The sequence below is a fragment of the Pteropus alecto genome, unplaced genomic scaffold, assembly GCF_000325575.1.
Source record: "Pteropus alecto unplaced genomic scaffold, ASM32557v1 scaffold287, whole genome shotgun sequence".
NCBI classification, from domain to species: domain Eukaryota; kingdom Metazoa; phylum Chordata; class Mammalia; order Chiroptera; family Pteropodidae; genus Pteropus; species Pteropus alecto.
Window position 1 is genome coordinate 1,148,845 of NW_006439718.1, and position 23,337 is coordinate 1,172,181.

The 23,337-nt window shown below is 41.8% G+C and overlaps 1 protein-coding gene across 1 annotated transcript in view; it reads left to right on the forward strand.

Annotated features, from left to right (window-relative positions):
- Window positions 1-23,337, forward strand: part of WDFY4 (WDFY family member 4) — a 265,837-nt gene that overhangs the window by 101,884 nt on the left and 140,616 nt on the right. The window contains exons 32-39 of the mRNA XM_025050333.1: window positions 4,833-4,997; window positions 7,321-7,521; window positions 8,252-8,366; window positions 9,610-9,767; window positions 11,830-12,068; window positions 13,872-13,993; window positions 15,444-15,629; window positions 16,832-16,968. Coding sequence (XP_024906101.1) covers window positions 4,833-4,997; window positions 7,321-7,521; window positions 8,252-8,366; window positions 9,610-9,767; window positions 11,830-12,068; window positions 13,872-13,993; window positions 15,444-15,629; window positions 16,832-16,968 — 1,323 coding nt within the window. The remainder of the gene's footprint in view (window positions 1-4,832; window positions 4,998-7,320; window positions 7,522-8,251; window positions 8,367-9,609; window positions 9,768-11,829; window positions 12,069-13,871; window positions 13,994-15,443; window positions 15,630-16,831; window positions 16,969-23,337) is intronic.

A 23,337-nucleotide genomic window follows, 5' to 3' on the forward strand; every position in this document is an offset into this window, starting at 1 on the left:
AAGGCTTGATAGAAGAGGCAAGGCAGGTTCCTGGAGATAACTTAGGTACACAATGGAAAAACCAGCCTAAATGCTTCCAATGAGGTTTACTCACTCTTGCCATAAGACTTCTATTTTACATTTGTTTAAGAATTTAACTTTTTTCATTAGGAGATCCGTGCATTTAGTCAAAGGGAATATTTCTGGGCAACTGCTTTAGGTCAGAAGCTTTGAGGACCCTGTGGAAGGGGAAAAGGGACATGTGGGCCTTGCATGTGAGTAATCTGTGAGGTAGAGACTTGTCTTAGAGAAGACAAATGTCTGCCAACTCTAGACATGACATGGAGGGGCTTCATGGAGAGCCTTCAATTCAGGCCTTCCAGATCCACTGGAGGTGAGTGGAGAGGTTATTTTAGACATGGAGGCGAGTATGAAGAGGTGAAGGCCACGTGCCTGTGATCAGTAGTAATTCTGAACCAAATCTACAGGGACTTGAATGGGAGGCTGAAAAATTCAGACATCATTCTGTGGACTCCAGGGGCAACTGGAGGCTCGGTTGCGCGTGGGAACATTGTTGCTTTTGTAAAATGATGCATTTAAAGTATAAACAAAAGAGAAAAGAAAAAAGTAAAATTACCTGAAATACGCTCATCCAGATATAACTGCTGTAAACTTTAGAGGAATATTCTTCCAGACACCTCTCTAAACTTATACCACATACTTACACAGGGTTAGACCACATAAATTCTTTTTGCCTTTTTTTTTCTTGAAATATTATAGATATATTTTCATGCCAATAAACATACATGGGAATCATCTGTTTGTAGATGAAATTTTATGTTGTTTCTTGTTGTGATTATTGTTCTCAAAAGTCTTTCTTTAAGAGACATCTTTCCTCTCTAGTTTGGTGTCCTCCTTAGTGTAATTTCTGGGATGTGGGATAGTGAGGCAAAGTGTACTTTATGTGTTTTCTTTTGGATAAACTTCTCAGGAAGGTTGCATTAGACCTTACACACATACATTCCTCCACTTAAGATAGATCTCACCATCTTGTATAGAAGTGTTCAGCCAGTTCTCAGATCCTCAACAACATGGCCAAACTGGTGATGATTTCATAGTTGAGCATTTTTCTTTTATTATTACTGAAGTTGATATCTTTTTTCATATTCTTATTAACCATCTATTTATCATACTCTGAATTGCCCCTTTGTATCTTCTCTGTGTGTGATTATGCTAGGAAAGTACAGACCACAATTTTTGCTCTTTTAAAAAAAACAGGAATGTATTTAATTTTTATTATGTATTTTTTTTAGCATATAATTGGATGGTCATATGCTTTTTTTAACCTGTTACCCATGATGAATTACATCAATAGATTTCTTTGAATTTCTGCAAAGATCTCACTGAGTCACTTTGTTTTTATTCTTTCAGAATGCTCCCTTATTTGTTTATAAATATTTTATTTATGATTTTGCATGCATATTTACAAATAATATTAGATTGCAGTTTTCTTTTTGTTATAGCTTTGTCAGGTTTTAATATCAATATTATACTAGTTTTATTTTAAAAAACTGCTCACCTTTCTTTATATTTTAAGATGTTAAATCCATAGTAAATTGTTCCCATAAAATTTTTGGGTCTGCTATTTTTCCATTATTGCCTTATTTAGGCTTTTAAATGTTTCTTTGACCTAGTTTAGGTAATTCATATTTTAAAAAATCTTCCCATTTATTCAATTTTCACAAATGGTCTCTTTTAATTTATTTAAAGTTTAGTGTGATTATTTTCCTTTTCTTATTCTTAATTTATAAGTTTGTGCTCTCTCTTTGCCTTAAAAAGCTGAGGACTTGTGGACTTATTTAAAGAATGAACTTTGGATATATTTCTCTTCCTCTTGATTTTTTTTCCTGACTAGTTCTAAGATTTTGGTATGTGGCATCTTCATTTTCATTGTTTTCTAGAGTTTCTGTGACTGTAGTTTTAAAGACTGTTTTGACGCATATTTTTCAGCATCCATGTGGTTGAACTCTGTTTTTTATCATTGTTATTCATTTCCAGTTTTGTTTTGTTCTAGGTAGAGCAGGTAATCTGTATACTTCCCTTCTTTGGGGAACTTATTCATGGTTCCATTGTAGGCCTACTCTTGCCAGAAGACTTTTTGGATGCCTAAAAAAAAATTATATACATTTTTTGCAGCATAAGGCGTCTGGTACTTTTCTAATCAATTAATATTATTTTAAAAAAGCAAACAAAAAGAATAACAAAAGCATTTAAAGAAAACATATAGCATGCTGAGAGAAGTAAAAAATAAGACCAAACATTTGCATTATAATATCAAACATAAAATGGTTAACTGGTGTATTACAGATGTGACTCATAGGCTGGTTAATGAACATGACTCAACCTTCTGGGATCTAACAAACATGTAACGAAGCAAAGTCACTCAAAAATTATTTTGGTTCAATGATCTGTTGTGAAAGCATCATTTACCAAATACAGTGGACAAGCATCAAAATATAAAAGGCAAAAACTAGAAGGATGAAAGAAAAAGACCAGAAACTTAATTGTAGTGAATAACTCTAACAGATCTCAGTTTATTTCATTTTCTTATTTATTTTATTATTTGTTTGGAACTTTATTTTGCCCACTGGTAACTTACCATAGATTAGTTTGCCTATTCTTGAACCTGATATAAATGGAATCATATGATATATACTCTTTTGCATCTGGTTGCTTTCACTCATCATTCTGTTTGTGGTATTCATTCATAATGTTGTACATGTCAGTAATTCATTCTTTTATTGTTGTTGCTGAGTAGTATTTTATTGTGATAATTGATCATAATTTATTTATCTATTCTCAGTTGTTTCCATTTGGAAATATTATGAATAAAGATGCTGTGTACATATCTTTGGGTTGGCATACATATTCCTTTCTGTTGAAAAAATGCCCGAGAGAAATCGAGGTTCATAAGTTATACACAGGACTCGCTTTAGTAGATATCACTAAATAATTCTCTAAAATGAAGTGCCAATTTACACTTTCTCCGGTTCTTATTCTGGGAAGGTTCTAGGTACTCCATGTCCTTGCCAATGTATTTATTGCATTGTTGATCTTTTAGATGTTAGTCATTTCTCTGTGTGCAACAATCCTTTGAAACAACATTATCTCCATAGTACAAATGTAGAAACTGTAGCTATAGAGGTTAACTCACTCCTGCAAGATCGAGAAGTGAGGGAATGGTGCATGCATGTGTGTCCAGCATTAGCAATCTGTTCCAGGTCATGGCCATGTTAAGAACCTTCAGAGGGTCCTGGTTGCTCAGTGCATAAAATCCAAATTTCTCTTCCAGAAGTCAAAGGCCTCTCTGTCTGATCTTATCTCCCAGCTTCTTCTGCATTTACCTTGTGCTAGTTACTGTGAAAATGAGCCTGAAGCATTAATATATCTCATTTAATCCTCAAAACAACCTTATGAAATAGATCATATTAAATTCTTGTTTATAGAATTGGGACTGGAGGGTAGGGAGATTAAGGAACTGGTCCAGAGCTATATCATTAATTAGAGGTGGAGGCAGGATTTGAACTAGGCAGACTAACTCCAGAAAACATTCTCTGAACTCTGATCTCTGATACTCATCTGGAAATTTAATACTGTGCTCTACAAAACTGGTGGAAAAGCCAGATGCAGGGGACTTCAGAAGGAGTTTCTCTGCCTGCCTGCCTGCTTGGCCCATATCAAACCTTCAAAGGATCCTGTGAATGAGATTTTAAACTGCTTTCTAATCATCCCATGTACATTGCCTTTCTTTCTACAATTAGGTTTGAGTGTTCTAGTATGAGGCTCAGTTTCAGACACGTGGTATCTACTTGGTAAACAGGACATTCTGATTCATGTGCACGGGGCCGGGACTTGAGGCAGGCTGGTGGGGGAGTGAAGAAACCATGGGTGGGAGGGGCTGGGGCTGAGTAAGTGGCCAAAGGAAGACCCTATGTGTCCACCTGTAACATCTATAAAAGTAGCCTGAGTGTCACTCCGTCTCATTATTAGCATGACTATGAAGGGTTGGTCTATTTTAAATTCCAGACTGTTCATTCTGAATAGAGCAGGACCTCAGGCAGCAGCAGATGCACAGCTGGTCAAGGGAACTGAGTATTAGCAGGACACTAATGTACAGCCAGGATGGAGACTCACCAGGTGTCCGAGGCCAGGTTATAGTATGGGGGCAGACAGGTGCCTAGGTCCTCTCAGGGTAATGGGTATCAGCTCAGTACAATGTGATCCATTCCAGATCCCTGGCTGGTGGGGAAGGGTCTCCTTAAGTTCTGCCAGCTCTGGACAGGATTTGTCTAGATATCAGCCAGGGCAGTGTCTAGAATCAGGAGTAAAGGATTGGGCATGGGGAAGGCTGGTGTTGACCTTGATTGGAGACTTCCCTGAACACAGAGGCCATGCATGTCTAATCACATAGAAGTAATATGGAGAAGAAGGTAGACTTTATAGACAGATTGCCTGCCGTCACCTGTCCCTCTGCTCCTTACCCATTGGGTGACTTTTGGCAAGCTACTACTTAACCTCTCTATGCCTCTGTCTTCCCATCAGTGAAATAGGGATAAACGTAGGACCTACCTCGAAGGGTTGTTGTGAGGTGAGAAGAGTAGTATGTGTGAAGCCCTCAGAACAATGCCTGCACATGTGAAACCCTTCCCCAATTGATAATTAGTATTCTGTGCCAATCCATAGTCTTAGGGGTCTTGCAATGAGGTGTCTGGTTGAGAGTCTCTGAAAAGAAGTCTCCCTAGATTTCAAATCCTCTGGATCCCATGCATGCCTCTCATGAAGTGTGCCCTCAGCCCCTGACAGGTTGTGGAGACGATGCCTGGGCACAGACTTTCCCGGCCAGTGTGCTACACTTCCTTGGCCTTGTGCACAGCACCTACCCCCAGGATCCGGCCTGGCGGGCCCCAGAGTTCCTCCAGACCTTGGCCACCATCGCCTTCCCCCTGGGAACTCACAAGGTAGGAGATGCCGCCACCCTACCCCAATGAGAGAAGGGATGAGTATCGTAGTCCTCAACAGCAAAGGACAAAATTTTCCCCGCCCCCCAAACTAAATACATTTTAAGGTAACTTGGCTGAAACAGTAAGTAAACAACTTGGGTAATTTTCCTTTCTTGGCTGAGATGCAGCTTGAGGTCATTTTCAACTCTGAGATTCAATAAATATTTTGAGTTGTTAGGAATCTCAGTAATGAGAAATTTGATGGTAGATGCAGTCCAATTCTATATGGAATACCCTCTCATTGATCATGCAAAACAACAAGTTCCATCCCAGGAAGGCTGTGGCCTTGCACCAGAGGTGGTAGGGGTTGGCTGGGGAAGTGGAAGAGTGTCCTTCTCTGCCTTTTGTTCTCAGGACTTCCATCCTGTTTGCAGGCCATGACTTGGGACTCCTTGCAGTCAGAGGGTGGCTGGGATGGCAGAGGGACTGGCTGGGTCTTGAGGACAAGGTATGAGTAGGGGAAGAAGAGTAGGGGCTATGGGAAGGAATGTGATTGAGTTTGAGACCGAGAGTTATTTCCAGCAGGTCAGTGGAACTCAGTGGGCTAAGAGAGTCTGGGAGCTGGGAGAAGCATATGTGGATCAGGGTAAAGGGAAAAACCTGTTCGTCACTTCCTCTGTGGTGGTGTAGGAAGCTGAGACCTAGAAAGGCTTTAGTGGGGGCCATAAGACCTATCTCACAAAATGGTTGAGAAAGTGAAATACACATGGTTTATGTGATTAGTAAGTAACAGAGCCAAGATTTAAACCTCACACATCTCTTCTCATAGCCCCTTCTCTACTCACCCACTCTCTCGCTGAAAGCTTATATCCTATCACAGTCAGTTTAAAATAAAATTAAATGGCCAAATAAAATTTAAAAGTTATTCATTTTAATAAAAGGACTAAATATAAAAACTAGAAGATTTTCAAAAAGATAAAATGGTTTGCTGGGTTATCATCAACTAAAGTAACATACCAGAAAAGTAATAGTAAAGAAAAAAAATACACTGGAAGGAATGAGGGATGGAATCTGCGTACAGAGGCCAGGTAGGGAGAAAGGACAATTCCATAGACTGTCCCTTACCATACTTTTAAGCAGATCCTCTGGAGGGGGCAAGAGCCCTGAGGTTCTGACATTCTTAGCCCAGATCCCCGTCTTAGCCCCTACACAGCAAGCCAGGCTCACCATTTGCTGAGTCAAAGTTCCAGCTGTCTTTCTGCCAGCAGGTGGAGCACGCTCTGACCCAGGGCTCTTCCTCTCCAAGCTCAGCAGTTTTTGCCTGGGGGAGCATCTGGTCAAAGTCACCCTACCCCAATGCGAGACCTCAGATGAGCCAGGCTCTGTCCCTGGGCTTCTGGCTCCAATTCCATAGTGCTTCTTCCCATACCTCCAGCTCCAAGTCGACTCCAAAAAGCCTTCGTTGCTCAGAAAATGTGACAGACCCTCTTCACATAGAAGCCTGGTGGACAAAAGACTTCAATTTGCTGGGAATTTATATGGCAGCTTTCCAGCCAAGGCCACATGGAGCTAATTAAAACAGTCGCCACCTCCCTAGGTGCCATTACATTCATTTTATGGTTTAATTACAAATGCCTGCATTAATTTTATGAATGAGCAAAGGGAGGTGCCGACAGAAGAACATGACTGAGTGTCCTTGGGCGTGTCATTCAGCCTCCCAGCATCTCCATGTCTTTCTACATGTAGCTGGGTTAACAATGCCAGTCTCATTTATCTCCCAATATTTTTATAAACATAAAAATGAGAAGTGAAGTCCAAGGTGCTTCAGGGACTTGGGTGTCAGGACTTGCTGAAGCCCTCTTTCTTTCCTTTTCACCCAAGGGTCCTAACTTGTTAACAGCAGAGCCTGGCAGGCAGTAAAGGTGAGGGCTCCTTTAGGTGGGAATCAGCTTTCTTGACCACATGCCAGGGTCAGGCACTGTGGCATTCACTATTCTTTCATTGTGTTCTCACATGTCTTTGTGACATTCTTTTTAGTATTGACTGATGGGAGCTGTGGCTCCCAAGAGGAAGAGACTTGCCCAGAACACATTCTAGACTTCACTGCCAAGTGTTCCCTCAGCTTTTTCCTATGACTCCCACCTATCCTGGGTTCAGGGACACAAACAGACCACGTTATGAGCTATGGGACTCTGAGCAAGTTGTCTATCTCTGCGGATCCTCAATTTCCTTACATGTTAATGTTTCGATCAGAATTCTGCCCATGCATACATCAGAGATAGATGTGAAAGCATTATGAGGCAAGCCAGGCCACTCATGCTGGGGTTCTCTTGTCTTTGAGGGGGTCACAACTGAGTCTGCCCAGAACACCAGCAGTCCCAGGGCTGAAGCTGAAGATGACAGCATTGCGGAGGGTCTACAGGCTCCTGCCAAGTCACATCCCTTACGGAAACAGCTAAGGGAGTTCATGCAGCTACTCTTGAGGGAGCTCTTGGCAGCTCCCAGCCCCAAGCAGTGGCTGCCACTGGATGTGCTCCTGGAGGTGAATGGAAAGGATGCTATTGGGCCATGTGCTGGGGGAGCAGGCTTGGGAGGGCACAGGCACCTCGAGGGCAGGGTATGTACAAGGAGATCTGAGGGCTTATCTCTTGTGAGAGTTCACCTAGGCCTGTAGATGGCAGCTAGCTGGTGGTCAAGAATGTCTCCTAAAACTTCAGTGATGTTTTGGGAGAGAATCTTTATCCTCCAGGAACCACAGGCCCTGGCAGAGCAGGGACCACATCAGCAGCAAGTGGATAGATGAATGAAGGCAGATCTTAGCCAGATTCTTGTAAGTAGATCCCGAAATATAGATTGTAAAGAGTGATTTTGGGGGGCTATGCTCCCAGGGGAGGCAGAAAAGGGATGCAAGGAGAATGGGGAAGAATCTAACCAGGAAATCGTCTCAGCCACAGCCTGGTCCCAAGGGGGAACATTTGTGTGCTATCTGCACCCCAGAATTGGCCCTACCTTGAGCCACCTACTAGGTAGTCATTGTCTATGGGTCACCCCCACTTGCCTCCTTGCCCCCAGAAAGTGAGAATCACCTCCTGGGTGAGGCAACTTGGTCAGCAGAGGACAATGCCTTGGAGAAGGGGAAGTTATGAGTTGTTGGCAGTCAGCATTCCTCACAGCTGTGGTATTAGCATATAGGCTAGGCAGGGTGACCCAGTAGGCACTAAGAGGATATGATAACTATGTGGCTGCTATCTTAGTTCTGGATGTGCTTTCAGGCTTCTCCAGACAATGCCAGCAGCCAACAGAAGCGAGACTTCCAATCTGAGGTCCTGCTCTCCACCATGGAAATATTTCACGTCATGAGTGAAGGTGACATGTCAATGCTCAGAGGTGAGTGGGGGGTGACCTGCTTCTCCCTGTTTATGACACAAAGATACCAACAGCTGAATAGGAAAGCCAGTGTGCCCACCAGCCACTGACCTCAGTCTCCTAGAGGAAGCATGGGCCTTAGTGCTGCAGGGCACTCCAAGAGCCATGGGGAGACATCCTTCACCTACACATCAGTTCCTCCTTGAATCTGCAACAAGAGTTTACTGACCCTGTCCAGAAGCCCCAGAGAAGGCATGCTTGCTTTTTTCATGACACCTTTGCCGCTGTTAGGCCACTTGGAAACAGAAATTCTTTCTGATAAAACCAGTTCTCCTCTGCCTTCAGTAGAATGTGTCCTCTTCCCATGAGGAAAGTCAAAATGTCAACTGGAATTCAACATTCTTCTGCTCAACATCTTATTCTTTGCACCTATGCCTGGGCACAACAATTTTTTTAAACAAATGAACCTGGTTGAAGATATTGCCATTGCCCCTAAGAAGTTCAGATTGAGGCTTCATTTAGAAGAATGTACCTTTCCAACAAGATTAAACAAAGTACTTTCTGTGGCTTCTGAGCCACAGAATTTATCTTCTGGATTCCTCCTTATGCCACAACATAGAAACCCTGACCATTGAACTTTCTTGTAGTGTATCTGAAGTGTGGTAGAGTAGAGTGGTGAAAAGTGTGAGCTTGATAGTCCCAGTTCTGATCCTGGCTCTGTCACTGGACAGCGGCATGACTCTGGGCAGGTGCCCAAACATGTGAGTGAGTACAACAATCATGGCTAACTCAGAGGATTGTTATCAGGATTAGCTGAGATCATCATATCCACTTTTGAGGATAATGCCCATTGTGCTGGTGAGCACAGACAGATAATCCACATTACATTTTTATTCTCTGCCTTACAGTGAAGCAGGGCCTTGGGTCACTGTGACAGCCTTCCTATTTACATTCTACCTAATTTTCCTCCACTCTCATTCTAAATGTCACTGGAAGAAATGCTACCCTGTATTTACTTCCTCCCTACTCGGTTTATGTCATTGACTAGATGTTTCAAGATTAATTTATTTTGAATAATGTGTGCTCATTGGGTACCTGTTTGCAAGACCACATCTTCAGAGCAACAGGGTATATAGAGGGCTATAATGAGGTATACAGAGGTGAGTGAGATATGGTTGGTTAACAAGAGGGGTTTGGAGACTGTTGTGGAAAGAAAGCCATTCAGATTTTGATGAACTTGGTCTATCTTCTCACTCCATCTTAGGCAGTAAAGAGCCTCAGCCAAACACAGAAGCTGCTGCTGCTCCTTCACTTATGAATATCTCCCATTTCGCCCAGAAGCTGGTAGAGAAGCTATACAGTGGGATGTTCTCAGCAGACCCCAGACACATCCTTCTCTTCATCACGGAGCACATCATGGTGGTAAGAATACCTGACTGGCCATAGTGGTATGAAAACTCCTGCTGACTGACCAAGTGTCTATATGATATGCTTCTGGCTATACAGTTGGTCCAGATCAACTTGCTGTCCTTCCTGAAGATAGAATCTGAGACGAATGGGAGGAAGAAAGAGGACCTTTATGGCCCAGGCAATGCCTGGTGGCTGTTGAGTGCCCTGCATGGCTTTCACCTCAATCTGTCTCAGTAGTCGGAGCCATGGTCTCCTGTGCTGGCAACTGAGCTCTGCCCCTCCTAAACTCTACACACCTCCTTTGGGTCTTTATTGTCATTATTGGTTTAATATTAACTTTTGTTATTCCTCATCAACGAAGAAAGTGCCAAAAGCATCTTTATCTCCAAAAGATCTAGGTAATTTTCTTCTTTAGTGTCCACCTCCATTTGTCATCTTTGGGCCTTCCTGAAATCAAAGCAAGAGTCTATATTTACCTAGTCCTATTATTCTTGCATGTGCTCTGTCTTCAGATATATCTACAAACATACAAATGCATGGATACACCCTTAAATATAAGTGTGTGTACGTTTATTATTATACATGTATACACACACAGAATCATACAATCTCAGAAACCTAGAGTTGAACTCTTTTTTTAGTTCTCGCCTCCCATTTTATTCTGGAAACCTTTTCAATCAAGTGACCATTCATTCTCTCCTTGAATTCTTCCTGCATGAGGCATTCACTATGCTACCAAGTGGTCCCAGCCAGTGGGACACTTGTGATTGTCAGAGAGCGCTTACTTAGCCAAACTCTGCCTCCCGCAACTCCTGCCAGCAGCTCTTGGCATGCCCTCTGCAGCAGAACCCAGAAGGGCCGCTCTCCTTCCTTTTCATGCCCCGTAGGGAGAGTGTCATTGACACCCCCAGGGTGGGGATTAGAGTTTCAACATACAAAGTTTGGAGGAGACACAAACATTCATCCCACAACAGCTTCCAATAGTCAAAACACATAGAGCTAATACCAAAAAGTGAATGCCCTTTGAGGCTAATGTGTCTTTAGGGGGTGCCAGGCCCAAGGACATTCAGTTTTGTCCACATCTACCATCCTTCTCTCTCCTACTCACTACCTGTGACTCTCATAACTCTTAACTTCAGTTTGAAAGATATGACCCATATAAGGCATAGGAGATGATAGCAAACACATGAATTTCAAATTACAACAGATTTGAATAAAACTTAACTTCATTAGTATAACTACTTGCAGTACCCACAAAATTCTAAGAGAGCAATCTATAACTAACAAATATCTTTCTAATAGACTGAAAACTTTGGCATTTAATTTTTGTTCTATAAATTCTTTTTGATGAAACCAAAAAATATGGATGGACCAATTACTGTTAAGGCTACAAATCAGGACTTTCTGCCTTACCCATCTAAGTTTATCATGTGTTAAAATTCACTGGACTCCCATCTCCTTTATATGATATGATGATTAAGAGCATGGCTCAAGTGTCTTGTGTGATTTGACCCTTATTGACCACTTAATATCTCTGACCTTCATTCAGCCTCCTTATTCCTAAAGTGGGGTAATCTTAGTGCCTACTTCAAGATGTTAGGATGCTTAAATGAGGCAATATATGTAAATATATGCAAAATGCTTAGCGTGAAAACTGGAATAGTATAAACACTCTGTACATAATAACTAGTATTTATAGTTAATAATGTGGTTTTTTTTTTATTTAGACACTAATAATAGTATCTTACATACTGAAGGACAACTATTTTACCTGTATTTCAGCAATCTCTGGTCTCTTGTCTATTTTCCATAATATGACTGTGATGAACCTAAAAATTTTTTTACACCAACTTTTTGTAAATCTAACAATTTGAATTGCATTTATTGATCATTCACTTTAATAGAAACTCAAAGGTACAGGAAGGTTATCCTATTTGAATTTTAGATCATGCCACTTTTTGAAATAAAGAAAAGGAGATTGTATTATTTTCATAGTTAACTAACTGGGTCAATCTATAAAATAGTAAAGTGTTCACAAGTATGTTTGTATATGTGTGTTTATTTTATGTCACAGGTCATCAAGAACGCCTCTTCGCAAAGGGACGTTGTCATCAGTGCTTTATACAGCAGTTTAAATAAAGTTATTCTTTATTGCCTCTCCAAGCCCCAGCAGTCCCTCTCTGAATGCCTCAGCCTTCTCAGCATCCTAGACTTTCTATGGGAACACTGGGATATTATCTTTGCTACCTACAACTCCAACACCAGTTTCCTTCTCTGCCTCATGCATTGTTTGTTGCTGCTCAATGTGAGAAGGTAAGAGCTGCTCACTTGTTTCTTTGCCCACCAGTGATCAATGAAGAAAAGAAAGCTTCAGAGGGACACTTGATTAAACAGTATAAATTATGTAATCTCTTTGTTTATCTGGTTGTCCAAATTATGTGTAATGTTTGATAATAAGGTGGGTCCTCCTCAAACCTGTCCATATGACTAAACAGCTAGAATCATCATGAAATAATAATTTACCATACTTCCACAATTCTCAGGTTGTAAGAATCTTCACTGATTTAATTTTGGGGGCAGAAAATTCCAACATTAAATATACATATTGATTTTATAATGCAGGCAGACTTCAGAAATATTAACATTTGGTAAATACAGTCAGAATGGAAACACATATAATAAATTGTATCATGCAAGCCAGGAATAATTTTGCTGATAGAAAAAAATATACACACAATTTATGTTATAAAATAACATTCATAAGTATACTTGTGTGAGAAATATTAATAAAAAGAAATTAATCTCAATTACATCCTTTTCTTGAAGTCCAAAGTTTGAAAATATGTTAGATTTCTCTGTATATATGCAGTTTCTCTATGTATATGTGTGGCAGTATGCACACCGGTGCCTTGGCATCATGCTGCCTATGAATATTATCTTATTCATAGAGAGCCATGTTGAACGTAGAGTAAGAGAGGACTGTGAGATTACACTTTACTCTTGTCCCTTTTCTTGATTGTATTTATACCAGTACAAATTATGTCTGATTACTAGGGAAAAATCTCTCAAATACTATTGACTATTGAACATTACAAAGCACTAGAATTACTCTCTAAGAAGCACTGGAAAATACTCATAGCCCAGAGGAGGTGCTTGACTTTTTATTTGTTTGAAATAAAAGAATCTGTGTTCAGTGTATGGATGAGATTGGGAGGTTCTCTTCTCTATTTTAAGAATTAGGCCTTATCCATACTGAAAGCATAGGTACGAAGAATGAATGCCAATTGATTTGTGTGCTTAAAGTTCCATCCTCCTCAGATGCGTCTTAGCAAAATGGACTCCAAAATCCAAAGGGACTTCATTCTAGATATTTCAAGAATGGACATTTTCACATACTCTATTTTTTCATTTCCTTGTTAGTCATTTTTGGTTCAATCTACAAACATTTACTGAGTGTATATTCTGCTTGGTTGGCTGAGAGGGCCCCGAGAAGAGGGCATGTGGATATTAACATAACTAGGAGCCCTGGAGCAGACAGTTCATGGGGAACCTGATATGTAAACTGCTGCACCCTAATTAGAAACAGCTGCGGGCTGTATGGGGCCACAACAAAGTGCAAATGAGGGTCCTTTGTTCACAAATTGCTATGAATTTCAAAACAGTAACAGAAAAGTCCAAGCATTGGGCCCTTCAGAGTATGAACCCTGTACCACTGCACAGATCACAGGCCCATAAAGCTGGCCCTGGCCCTATTCCAGGCAGGATGAGATCAGTGCCAAACAAAGGCAGAGTTCAATGCTTTGGGAGTCTGCAAAAAAAAAAAAAAAAAATGACCAGTTCTGATGCTGGGGAAAGCAGGAGAGTTTTCATGGGGTCTGCTGGGAGCATGGATTGGATTTAATAAGAAGGAACAAAAAGAAGGTGCTTTTCTTATTTTCCAGAATGCTATTACATAATATCTGTCATAGAATTTGTCATAAGCTGTTTGCTTGAACTTGTAGACAGTTTTTCCATATTGATATGTACCGAGTTTGGAGGACGATTATTTGTAATAAAGAACAATGACATAATCCCAAGGAACCTGAATTTTATAGTGAAAAATCTTTTGCCTACTAGTTTTCCAGAAGGATTTGGGATGGAACCCAAGCCTAGAATGACGCCTTATCATCAAGTGTTTCTTTCTCCAAATGAAGAAGTGAGAGAAAAAAGAGAGGACAACTTGCCAAGTTTGAGTGATGGTACATTTTGTGTTGTTTATTTTGGGAGTAGTAGATGGATAGTGATAACTGCTAGGATTGCATTCTTCCATTTTTCTTTCCCAAGATGAAGAATCAAATATTCAAAAGCCAGAAGAGGCCCTAGAAAACCCCATAAAGATGTAGTGGTACAGAAAGGTAATCTGATAGAGAATGAAATTGGAATGATCTTTGTATTAAAAATGGGATGAAATAGAAGGGTGGATGTATAGATAGAAGAAGAGAGAGCTCTGTGGACTTGGTTAGACTAAGAACTTGATATTCCCGCTAAAATCCCAGAGGCCTTCACTGTAAGTTGATTTTACTTCTTGGATGGTCTCTTAAATTTTCCTTTGGCCCACTTGATATAGAAATTGGCATTCCATGTCACCTACTTTAAGCCATTACTTAACTCTCAGCTTTCTTCCCTAGAAAATAGGAATGTAGTAAATAAACTCATTTCTTTTATGAGATTTTTGGCTTAATAGAATTCTTGGATTTGGTAATATCAAGTCAAATTAAAGGGATTGGCAATTTGTAAAAAAAAAAAAAAAAAAGGCATCCAGATCCATGTGTTTAAGAGATTGCTCCTTCTTCATCCAGGAGGTTTCAGCAAAACTTCCACCACTTTGGTTTGCTGCCATATTTTGTGGTACTAAATGGTAGGCACAAGGACCTGTTTTCTGGTCAGATAGGTGTCCAAAGCCAGTGCTCAAAAGTCACATGAATTTAAAGTTTACCCTGACAGTATTAATTACAACATGAACATTAACATTTGGGGACTCTACCAGACTGTAGAGACTGGTACCAGAGGGGAGACCCAGTAGTCCAAGATCAGAAGGCATTTAGGCACTGATCAGATTATAGTTGAGGGGCATAGCGGGCAGAATTGGCTTGGTAGATTTGTCAATATCTGGGAAAATACAGGGCAGTAAGATGGATGGGTATTGGGAAGCTTGAGCCAGTACCAGGAAAGAGGACTAACCTGGGTCCTGGGCCCATGAGCACAGCCTTAGGTTGGGTGTCCATTCCTCTGAGTAACCAGTAGAAAAAGTAGGTTGGAAGGAGCTTTTGGGGGGAAGCTATTTGGTTACGTAGAGCTTGCACAGATATCTCTTTGTTTGGTATCTAACAGAATTGGGAGGTGGGAGAAAGAGGTTCCCTAAACCCATTGATCATGATTCCCAGCTCTGGAAATGTGAAGCAGGCAGAACTTGGTAGTGAGCAGTTAGAAGTAGGGGCTTCAGGGAGGGAAAGCCAGCTCACATAAATGTTGGTAGTATTGTCACCAGTCCTGTGGCTCTACATATTGACTGATTTCTGGCTGGAGCTTGCAAAGATAGAATGATGTTCAAGAAGAATGCAAATAAAAGCAGCCATGATATGCTATCTCTGGCCCTGTCTGGGAGAAGCACTGAGGCCTGCTGATTGTGCAATATGTTCTCTCTCTTAGTCCAGCACAATATCCAAAAGATGGTGAGGACTCTCTGGCAGCAGCTCATGGCACAGAGGCGGCAGGAGCTAGAGGACACCTTCAAGATTGATCTCTCTGTAAAACCTGGGGAGAAGGAAGTGAAAATTGAAGAGGTCACCCCACTCTTGGAGGAGACGATGCTCAAGGCCTGGCAGCATTACCTAGGTCTCTGTCCACTTGGTTCTAGGGAATGGGACTTCTGGGTCTCATAGAGCCAGACTTTCCCAAGGTTCCACTTGAGGCCCAGAGCCTTTCCCCTCCAGACCTTCTCTCTCATCACTTTGGTGGGTGAGATTTACATCACTGAAATGTCATGAATCTTTGCTCTCAAAGAGTGCATGCTGCTTTGCATCTTAGGTGAAAGGAAGGCCAGAGATGCCAACCAAGCAAGCAGATTCTAGTGATCTCTGACACTGAAGGGCCACCATGTTATAGCTCTAGGCTGGGCTCTGGAACTTGGGCAGAAGTGCTAGGGCCTGCCCTGATATTCACCCACCAGCTTTGAAACCTTGCACCAAGACTTGTGGTGACTTGGAGCCTCAGGTTCTTTATGTCCGAATGAAAATCTTCATCCAAAAGATATTAATGTCCCTTACATTCTATCAATGACTCAACACTTTTACCCTCATATTAGGCAACACACCTGTGGGAATAATGGTTTAGTTTTGGTTTTAAAGAGGCCATTGCTGTCAAATTATGCTATGTACTTTTTTTAAGTCTTTCAGCATCACAAAATTTGCAGTGATTTAAGAGTTAGTTATTTCAATGTATATTGTCCCAGAATACCCAGTGGTGTAATACCTTTATTTCACTCACTTCTCAAATTAGCCCATGTATAATTTGAAGTCAAAATGTAAGATTCTGTTTCAGGGAAAAGTTCAATAAAATTATATATATATATATATATTCATGCACATATATGGAATAAAATGGTGAGATGGACCTTAAAACTTACAAACGGCTCTCTTTTTGCCAACAACCATATACTGAAAGCTTTCTATGTTCCAGGGCCTGTGCTTTAAACACATAATCTTATTTACTCTTCATGACACCACAGTGAGGTTAGACACTATTATTCCCATTTCAGGGTGAATCTTTGAGACTCAGCTAACTTGCCCAACGTCTCACTTTGAGTCAGTGAGCTTCGGAGCTAAGAATCTAAGCCAGGCCTGGTGACTCCAAAACCCACACTACATTTCTTAGAAGATGGCAATGTGAGCTTGTAAACTTTGGCTGTTCCCATTATTGAAGGCAGGCACACTGGACTCAAGACCCTGCTAGCCCTTTGAAAGCCAAACCAGCTATAGGGATAGTGTATGTTCTCCTCTCAACTTTACTTCTGACAGTCTTTGCTTCCCTGTCCCCAGCATCTGAGAAGAAATCACTGGCCAGTCGCTCGAATGTTGGACACCACAGCAAAGTCACTTCATGGAGTGGAGGCTTGTCATCAGCCATGAGGTTGATTCCTGGGCGGCAGGCCAAGGACCCTGAGTGCAAGACAGAGGTCAGCCAACACTTCTTTTTCTTAGAGAAATATCAGGTGTTTGCTTCAAACCACATGAGCCATGTCTACTCACTCTGTTGTCACTAGACACAATCTAATTCCATGTTCTTCTGAACTTTTAAGGGTATGCACATGTCTTCCCAGTTGAGGTTATATCTAAAGGAGCCAAGTCTTAAGCTATCTTTAACTTGAAGTGAATATGGGCTTCTGTGGAGTGCCAAGAGCAGGTGTTATGGCATTAAAAACCAAACAGATCCTTGTTCTCATTTTCCTTTTGAGTCAAGTGTGCTCAGAGAGCACTAGCCCATAGCTCAGTAGGGGCTTGTGTTTTCTTAGCAAAGAGTAACAGAAATGCTGATGTTATTACTGGGAAATGTAGTGTTGTATCCTCTTGACTATGTAGGGCTGAATTGTTGGAGTTTTCCAACCCATTCCTCTAAAGCTGCATAACAAACCATCCTAAAACTCAGTGGCGACAACAATAGTTTTGTGATCTGGAGGCTGTGTCAAAGAATTTGGAGCATAGCAAGAGTGGTGGGGTGTCTCTACTCCACACTGTCTGGGCCTTTCCTGGAGTCACCCACAGAAGGCTCATTTACTCACATATCCAGTGATTGCTGCTGGCTTTAGTCTGAGACTTTAGCTGAGACCGTTGGTTGAAACCTACACACAACTTCTCTGTGTTTCCTGGACTTCCTTACAACCTGGTGGCTGGGCTTCAAGGGCTAATTTTCATAGGGAGGAGGAGGGAGAACATGTGTGTGAGAGCGAGAAAGAGCACATGCGTACCAGGTGTTGTCTTCCATGACCTTGCCTTGGAAGCCATGCAGCATCATTTCTGCTGTGTTCCTTTGGCTGAGACGGGCACAAAGTTCTATCTAGGTTCAAAGGAAGAGAAATAGACTACCTCCTGGTGTGGAAGTGGCAAGGTTCTGCAAGAGCATCAAGGCTCTTTTTGCAAAACACAATCTGACATACATTCTAATGTTGGGGTCACTGACTTATCTTCAGAGGCAGACTGTGGTCATTGAATGTACATGGCCTTAACGTCAGGAGGCCTTGGGCAATTTATTTGACTTTCCTGAGTCTTTATCTCCTTCATTCCATAATGGGACAAATAACTGTGGGAAGCTGTGGGAAAGGGCTCCCCAGGGAGGTAAAGTAGATGGTTGGTAGACACATTGCACAATTTGAGCTCTCCACCCATTTAATTTTGACAAGTGATCTTGATTCCAAATCTCACCTGCTCAGAATCTAGGCCCTGCTGTCCTCACAGTGTCTGTTGTCCACTGTGGTCAGTGACTGATGGAGAGGTACACCATCATCGGATATTGGGGAGAAGAGCGGAGTGAAAAGTTTCCTGCCCAGGCAACCAATATAGGAGAGTTTCTTTTTTCCTAAGCTTCTGTAATAATAGCCTTCAGGACATGGAGAAAGAGCTCAAACATAGTAGGGAAGACAGAAAATGAGCTTGACTTGGCTGGCTGGCCTCCCGGTTTCAGAGCCAGAGTTGGCTGCATCCTCAGCATATCAGCTTGAGGAGAACACTGCTCACTAAGTTGTCAATAGACTCACTGACTAACTGAATGAGTGAATAACTTAGATTATGTAACAGCTATATCACACAGCCACTATTAGCCTCATTTCATAAATGTGAAAACTGCATCTAAAAAGAAAAAAAAAGCCAAGGGCTTTGCAGCCAGGAGTGGCAGAGAGAGGATAACACCTTCCGTCTCCGTACTGCTGAGCATGACTTTAGACCATCCATCCCCAAATCTCTCAGAGCCTTGATTCCTGAACTTATGACTGGAAATATGCTCTGTTTACACTAGAGTAAGTAGAAGCGCTTGGAAACTATAAGTGTTGTAGAAATAGAAGACAGTTTACAAAATTCCATTTTACCTTATTGCTCTCTCTGCCAAGGGGAAGACCACCCTGCACAAGGTATAGCTGCACCAAGCCCTGCAAGCTAGAGGATCTCCACTTTGTGCCAAAGCACTTGCTCCTGCCATATGTGGCATAAGGGGTCCAGCACCTCTTCCTTTGGCTTCACCCTGGAGCTTCTACTCCTTGACCAAGTTAGCATTGTCCCAAGGAGGTCAGATCAGTCTGGCTGGGAGCTAGGGAAGGAACAACTGGGATGCTGGGCATGCAATGCATTTTATAGGAACCCTTGCAGGGTATGGATGCTGCCTTTTCACCAGTGCCACATCATCTCCCAGAGCCACTGTTACTGGCTTAGCTCAGCTGCCTCCAAGTCCTGGGGAGATGGGTTGAGAACCAGCTCATCTGAAAGAAGCTTGAATAGGCTGCAGTGTTTGGGGCCATGTTAGTTCATGACTTGTCACAGTTCACTCTTGACTCATTGAGAGATCTGGAGAAAAAGAATAGTTGAAATTGGCTCTGTCTTTTTGTGAAGGTAGGCTGTTGAAGTTGTTTTGACATCAGTTGAGGTCTCATTCATTCATTCATTTGGTAAGTCAATCAACAAATATTTATTGAGTCTGACTGTACTCTGCTCTAAGCACCGAGGTTACAGAAAAGAAAAAAATGACATTTTCTCTGCTTTCATGGAGGCTGCTTTCTATGGGGCTAAGATCGACAATAAACAGCTAAATAAATTCATAAATGTTGGGGATGCTAACTGCAGTGAGGAAAAATTGAATAGGGTAAGTGAGAGAGAGTGTCAAGAGAGGTGTCAAGTTATTTAGATGGAAGTGGTCAGAAGCCTTCTCTGGCAGAGGGTGTGGGAGAAGAGAAATAAGGAAGGACGTATGCCTTGTGACTCTTCAGAAAAGAGTGGTCAGGCAGAGAGGACTGCCAGGCAAAGTTACTGAGGCTGGTGTGTGATGGGGTGTGTCCTAGGGCAACAAAGGCCAGTGTAGCTGGGCTAAAGTGGAGAGAGGGTAGCCATGGGGGACATCACTCTCAGCTGTTAACCCCAGGAAGAACTGTGCTTTTCTACAGCAACTTATGAACAACAAGACTTCTGTCACTGTTATATTTTCCTCCTGGATCTGGGCACTCAGAAACTTGGAGAGCTAAGTGTTGCCCAACTCTTATAACTGCATATACCTAGTGGGATAAATTTCTACAAAACACATTTACACACACACACACACACACACACACGTAAACACACACAACTTGGCTTCTTTCTTCCTATTTGAGCCCTTTTTTACCTTCATTTTGATTTGCTTGTCGTTCTTGCCACTTATAGTTTGTAGATTTTTAAAAGACAATGTATTTTGAAACAAAGTGGATTAGTTTTAATTTTTAAAATTAACTGCTGTTTTGCTTAGCAATATCCTATTCTAGTACTTCAGTCTGAGCTGGGCATAATGCCTGGTACATAGAAGTTTCTTATAAAATGTGCAGGGAACTTCATGGAACTCTCTGTCCTTTGGCTGGGATGGAACACACCGGCCTCAGACCCCGAATCCATCATGTATTCTCTCAAAATGCCTTTGTTGCTAATGGAAGGTACAACTTCTCAGGTACATTTTTACACTGTGATGTCATAGGATAAGAGCATCAACTATTTGCCCTGGGGTCTGTTTAATTATTTTTAAAAATTAATTTTGATTATTACAGCTGATTACACCTCAGTGAGCAATGTAATTGATATTTTCTAATGTATCCCAAGGAACATTTTGTACAACATGCTTTTTGTTGTTGAAGGTTAAAGACTCTGTTATTGGTTTTTCCCTAAATATGCCCACATCATTAGTCCCTCCAGTGAGAAGGTCGCCATCTGGAAAAAGCAGCATGGAGACATTATTCAGGCACAAGTGCATGAAATTGGTGTTTCTGCATCTTCTGTCTCTCTTCTGGAAAGAAGAGGCTTGTAATTAAAGGAGTTGGTTTTGGAGGAAACATTATTCATTTGGTGTTATTCCTTATCATGTCAGTAGCTGACAGCTCTACAGCACTGATAAATTGTTTCTTGGAGTGAGACATACACTGTACAATTCTTAATTCCTTTTACCTATCTTCATTTCTAGTAGAAAATGTTTCCTTTTTCCCTGCAGATAAGCCTTTGAGGCAAAGCTGATATGATAGATGTTATTTCTTCTTTTTCTTCCATTAACCCCCCTTCACAGTGCATTCTAGGGTCAAATTGTGAAGTCACAGTATCTGCTAGGGCAAAAGCTGTGGGTACAGAGTGTTGGACCGAGGTTGGGACCTTGGGCCCACTCAAGGCCACTAAAGGCCAACTCAGGGTGTCCTGGAAGCCACTTCACTATTCCACCCTTGGTGTAGAGAAATCCAGGCCATACATTCTGGCCAGTCATTCCTCTTCACAGAAATGGGTGTGAATTTGCCCACCTGCTTAGTTTCAGACTTTTATGTTTAAAAACAAGTTGAATAAACATCAACAACTAATGTTGGTTTCTTAGTTTTGACAGACACACCATGGTAATGCCAAAACAATGTTAACATTATGGGAAAACAGGTAAGGGGTTGATAAAAACTCTCTATACTATCTTTAGAAATTTTCCATAAATCCAAAATTATTCCAAAATATAAAGTGTGTCATCTTCTGTTTTTTTCTTTTTTCTTTTTTTTTTTAGCATTAGCAAACAAAAATGGACATACTGGACACAGGGCCTAGGGGCCAGGTGGGAAGGAGTTGAGAGGGTCAGTGGTTATAGAACCTGTGCAGAGCAGAGGGATGATCAGAGGTGCTGCAGGTGATGGAATGAGCATGGGGTCAGGTTGGGGGTGCCATGTCCCATAGGTGGGGGTTAAGCAGGAAAGCAGTATGTTTCTGTATATACAGGTTAGATTAGAGGTTAGGGCCCCTGAGAGAGAGCCTGGTCTGGGCACTGTAGCATCATTCAGATGGGAGATGGTGGGGGCTGCTGCAGCAGTGGTTGAAGCAGTGAAAATTAAATAAATAACACAAGAGAATTCCATTTAACCAAGGCTGAGATGAGCCAAAAAAAAATGGCGGGGGGTGGTGCTTAATAAAAGACAAGAACCACACGGTGAGAAGAGAGGCACCCAGGCAGGGAAGGTATGCAATTCAGATATTTGGATGGGTCTGTTGATTCTGCAAAGAATGGAAAGGAAAAGCCAGAGGAAGGGGATTGAAAGTGTAGTGGGAACCCCTCTGGGTGGGCACAACTGCCTGACCTGTGCCTTATTTGGCAAAGTGTGAACTCCTGGATCAATTGTATATGTGTGGACTGCTGTCTCATTCAGAGACCAGGTGGGCCTCACCAGAACAAAAATTAGGAGGTTTATAGAGGAGCAAGACACCATGGACTAGGGCCAGGCCCTGTGTTCTCGATATTTCCATGGCATATGGAGATAGTTGAGCAAGCATCCAGTTGCTGTTTTCAAAGTTGAAATGGCCCACACAGGGAAGCCAGGGCCATATGAGAATTAACAGAAGGGGATGTCAAGGCACGAAAAGCCAGAGGGTCACAACTGGAGTTGCTAAAATACCAAGGGCAAGCTTTTTGTTGGAATTCTATGTCTGCCCTGGCAAGAACATAAAAGCACTAAACATTTGCTCCAAGGCCCCCTGGCGTCCTCCAAAGGCTGCTCTGTGGGTAAGCCCCCTGCCCACCCAGACATGCTAGAGCCTCCTATAAGACCAGCAGTGCCTTGAAGATCTCAGAGACTGGACATTTGTGTGGGCAGAGCGATTATGAACCTGACATTGGCTGCTTCCCTGAATGTGAGCCCAAGCTCACTGTCTCCTACCTCCAGCCACTGAGCAGCCCTGCCTCTGGCAGAGAATGAAATGCTGGCGGAGACCAGCAACTGGGTGACAGCTGTATTAAGGGCAGCCCTGGCTCAGGTCCCTGGCAAGGGAAATGACATTTTTGACCATCCTCTCTGTGTACTTTACCATTATTTCTTTTAAAAGTCATTGTGGAAAATTTCAAACATATACAGAAGTAGAGAAAATAATGAAATGAATCCCTATGTATCTATCTATTACTTCCACAATTTTCAGCTCATGGCCAATCTTGTCCCATCTCCATTTTTAACTACTCTTTCACTCAGCACAATGTAATTTTGAAGCAACATCCCAGACATTATATCATTTCATGGGTAAATGTTTCCGTATATTTATTTATTCCTTAAAGAGATCATGAAACCCAAATAAAAATTGCAGAAAAAAAGCAAGCGAGCAGAATTGGAAGGCTTTACCAGTGTTACTGTGGGAGTGATCAAGCAGTTTCTAGTCTTACTTTTCTGTGTATTTGTATTTATCTCCTGCTGCTGAGTGATGACGGTCTTGCTGAGGCTGAAGGCATGGGGAGCCTAAGAGAAACTCAAGCCTCTGTTTCAGGAAGGAGGATGAGGTCTGACGAGGACACAGATGCTTTCAAGTTTAGTGCTTTGGCACTT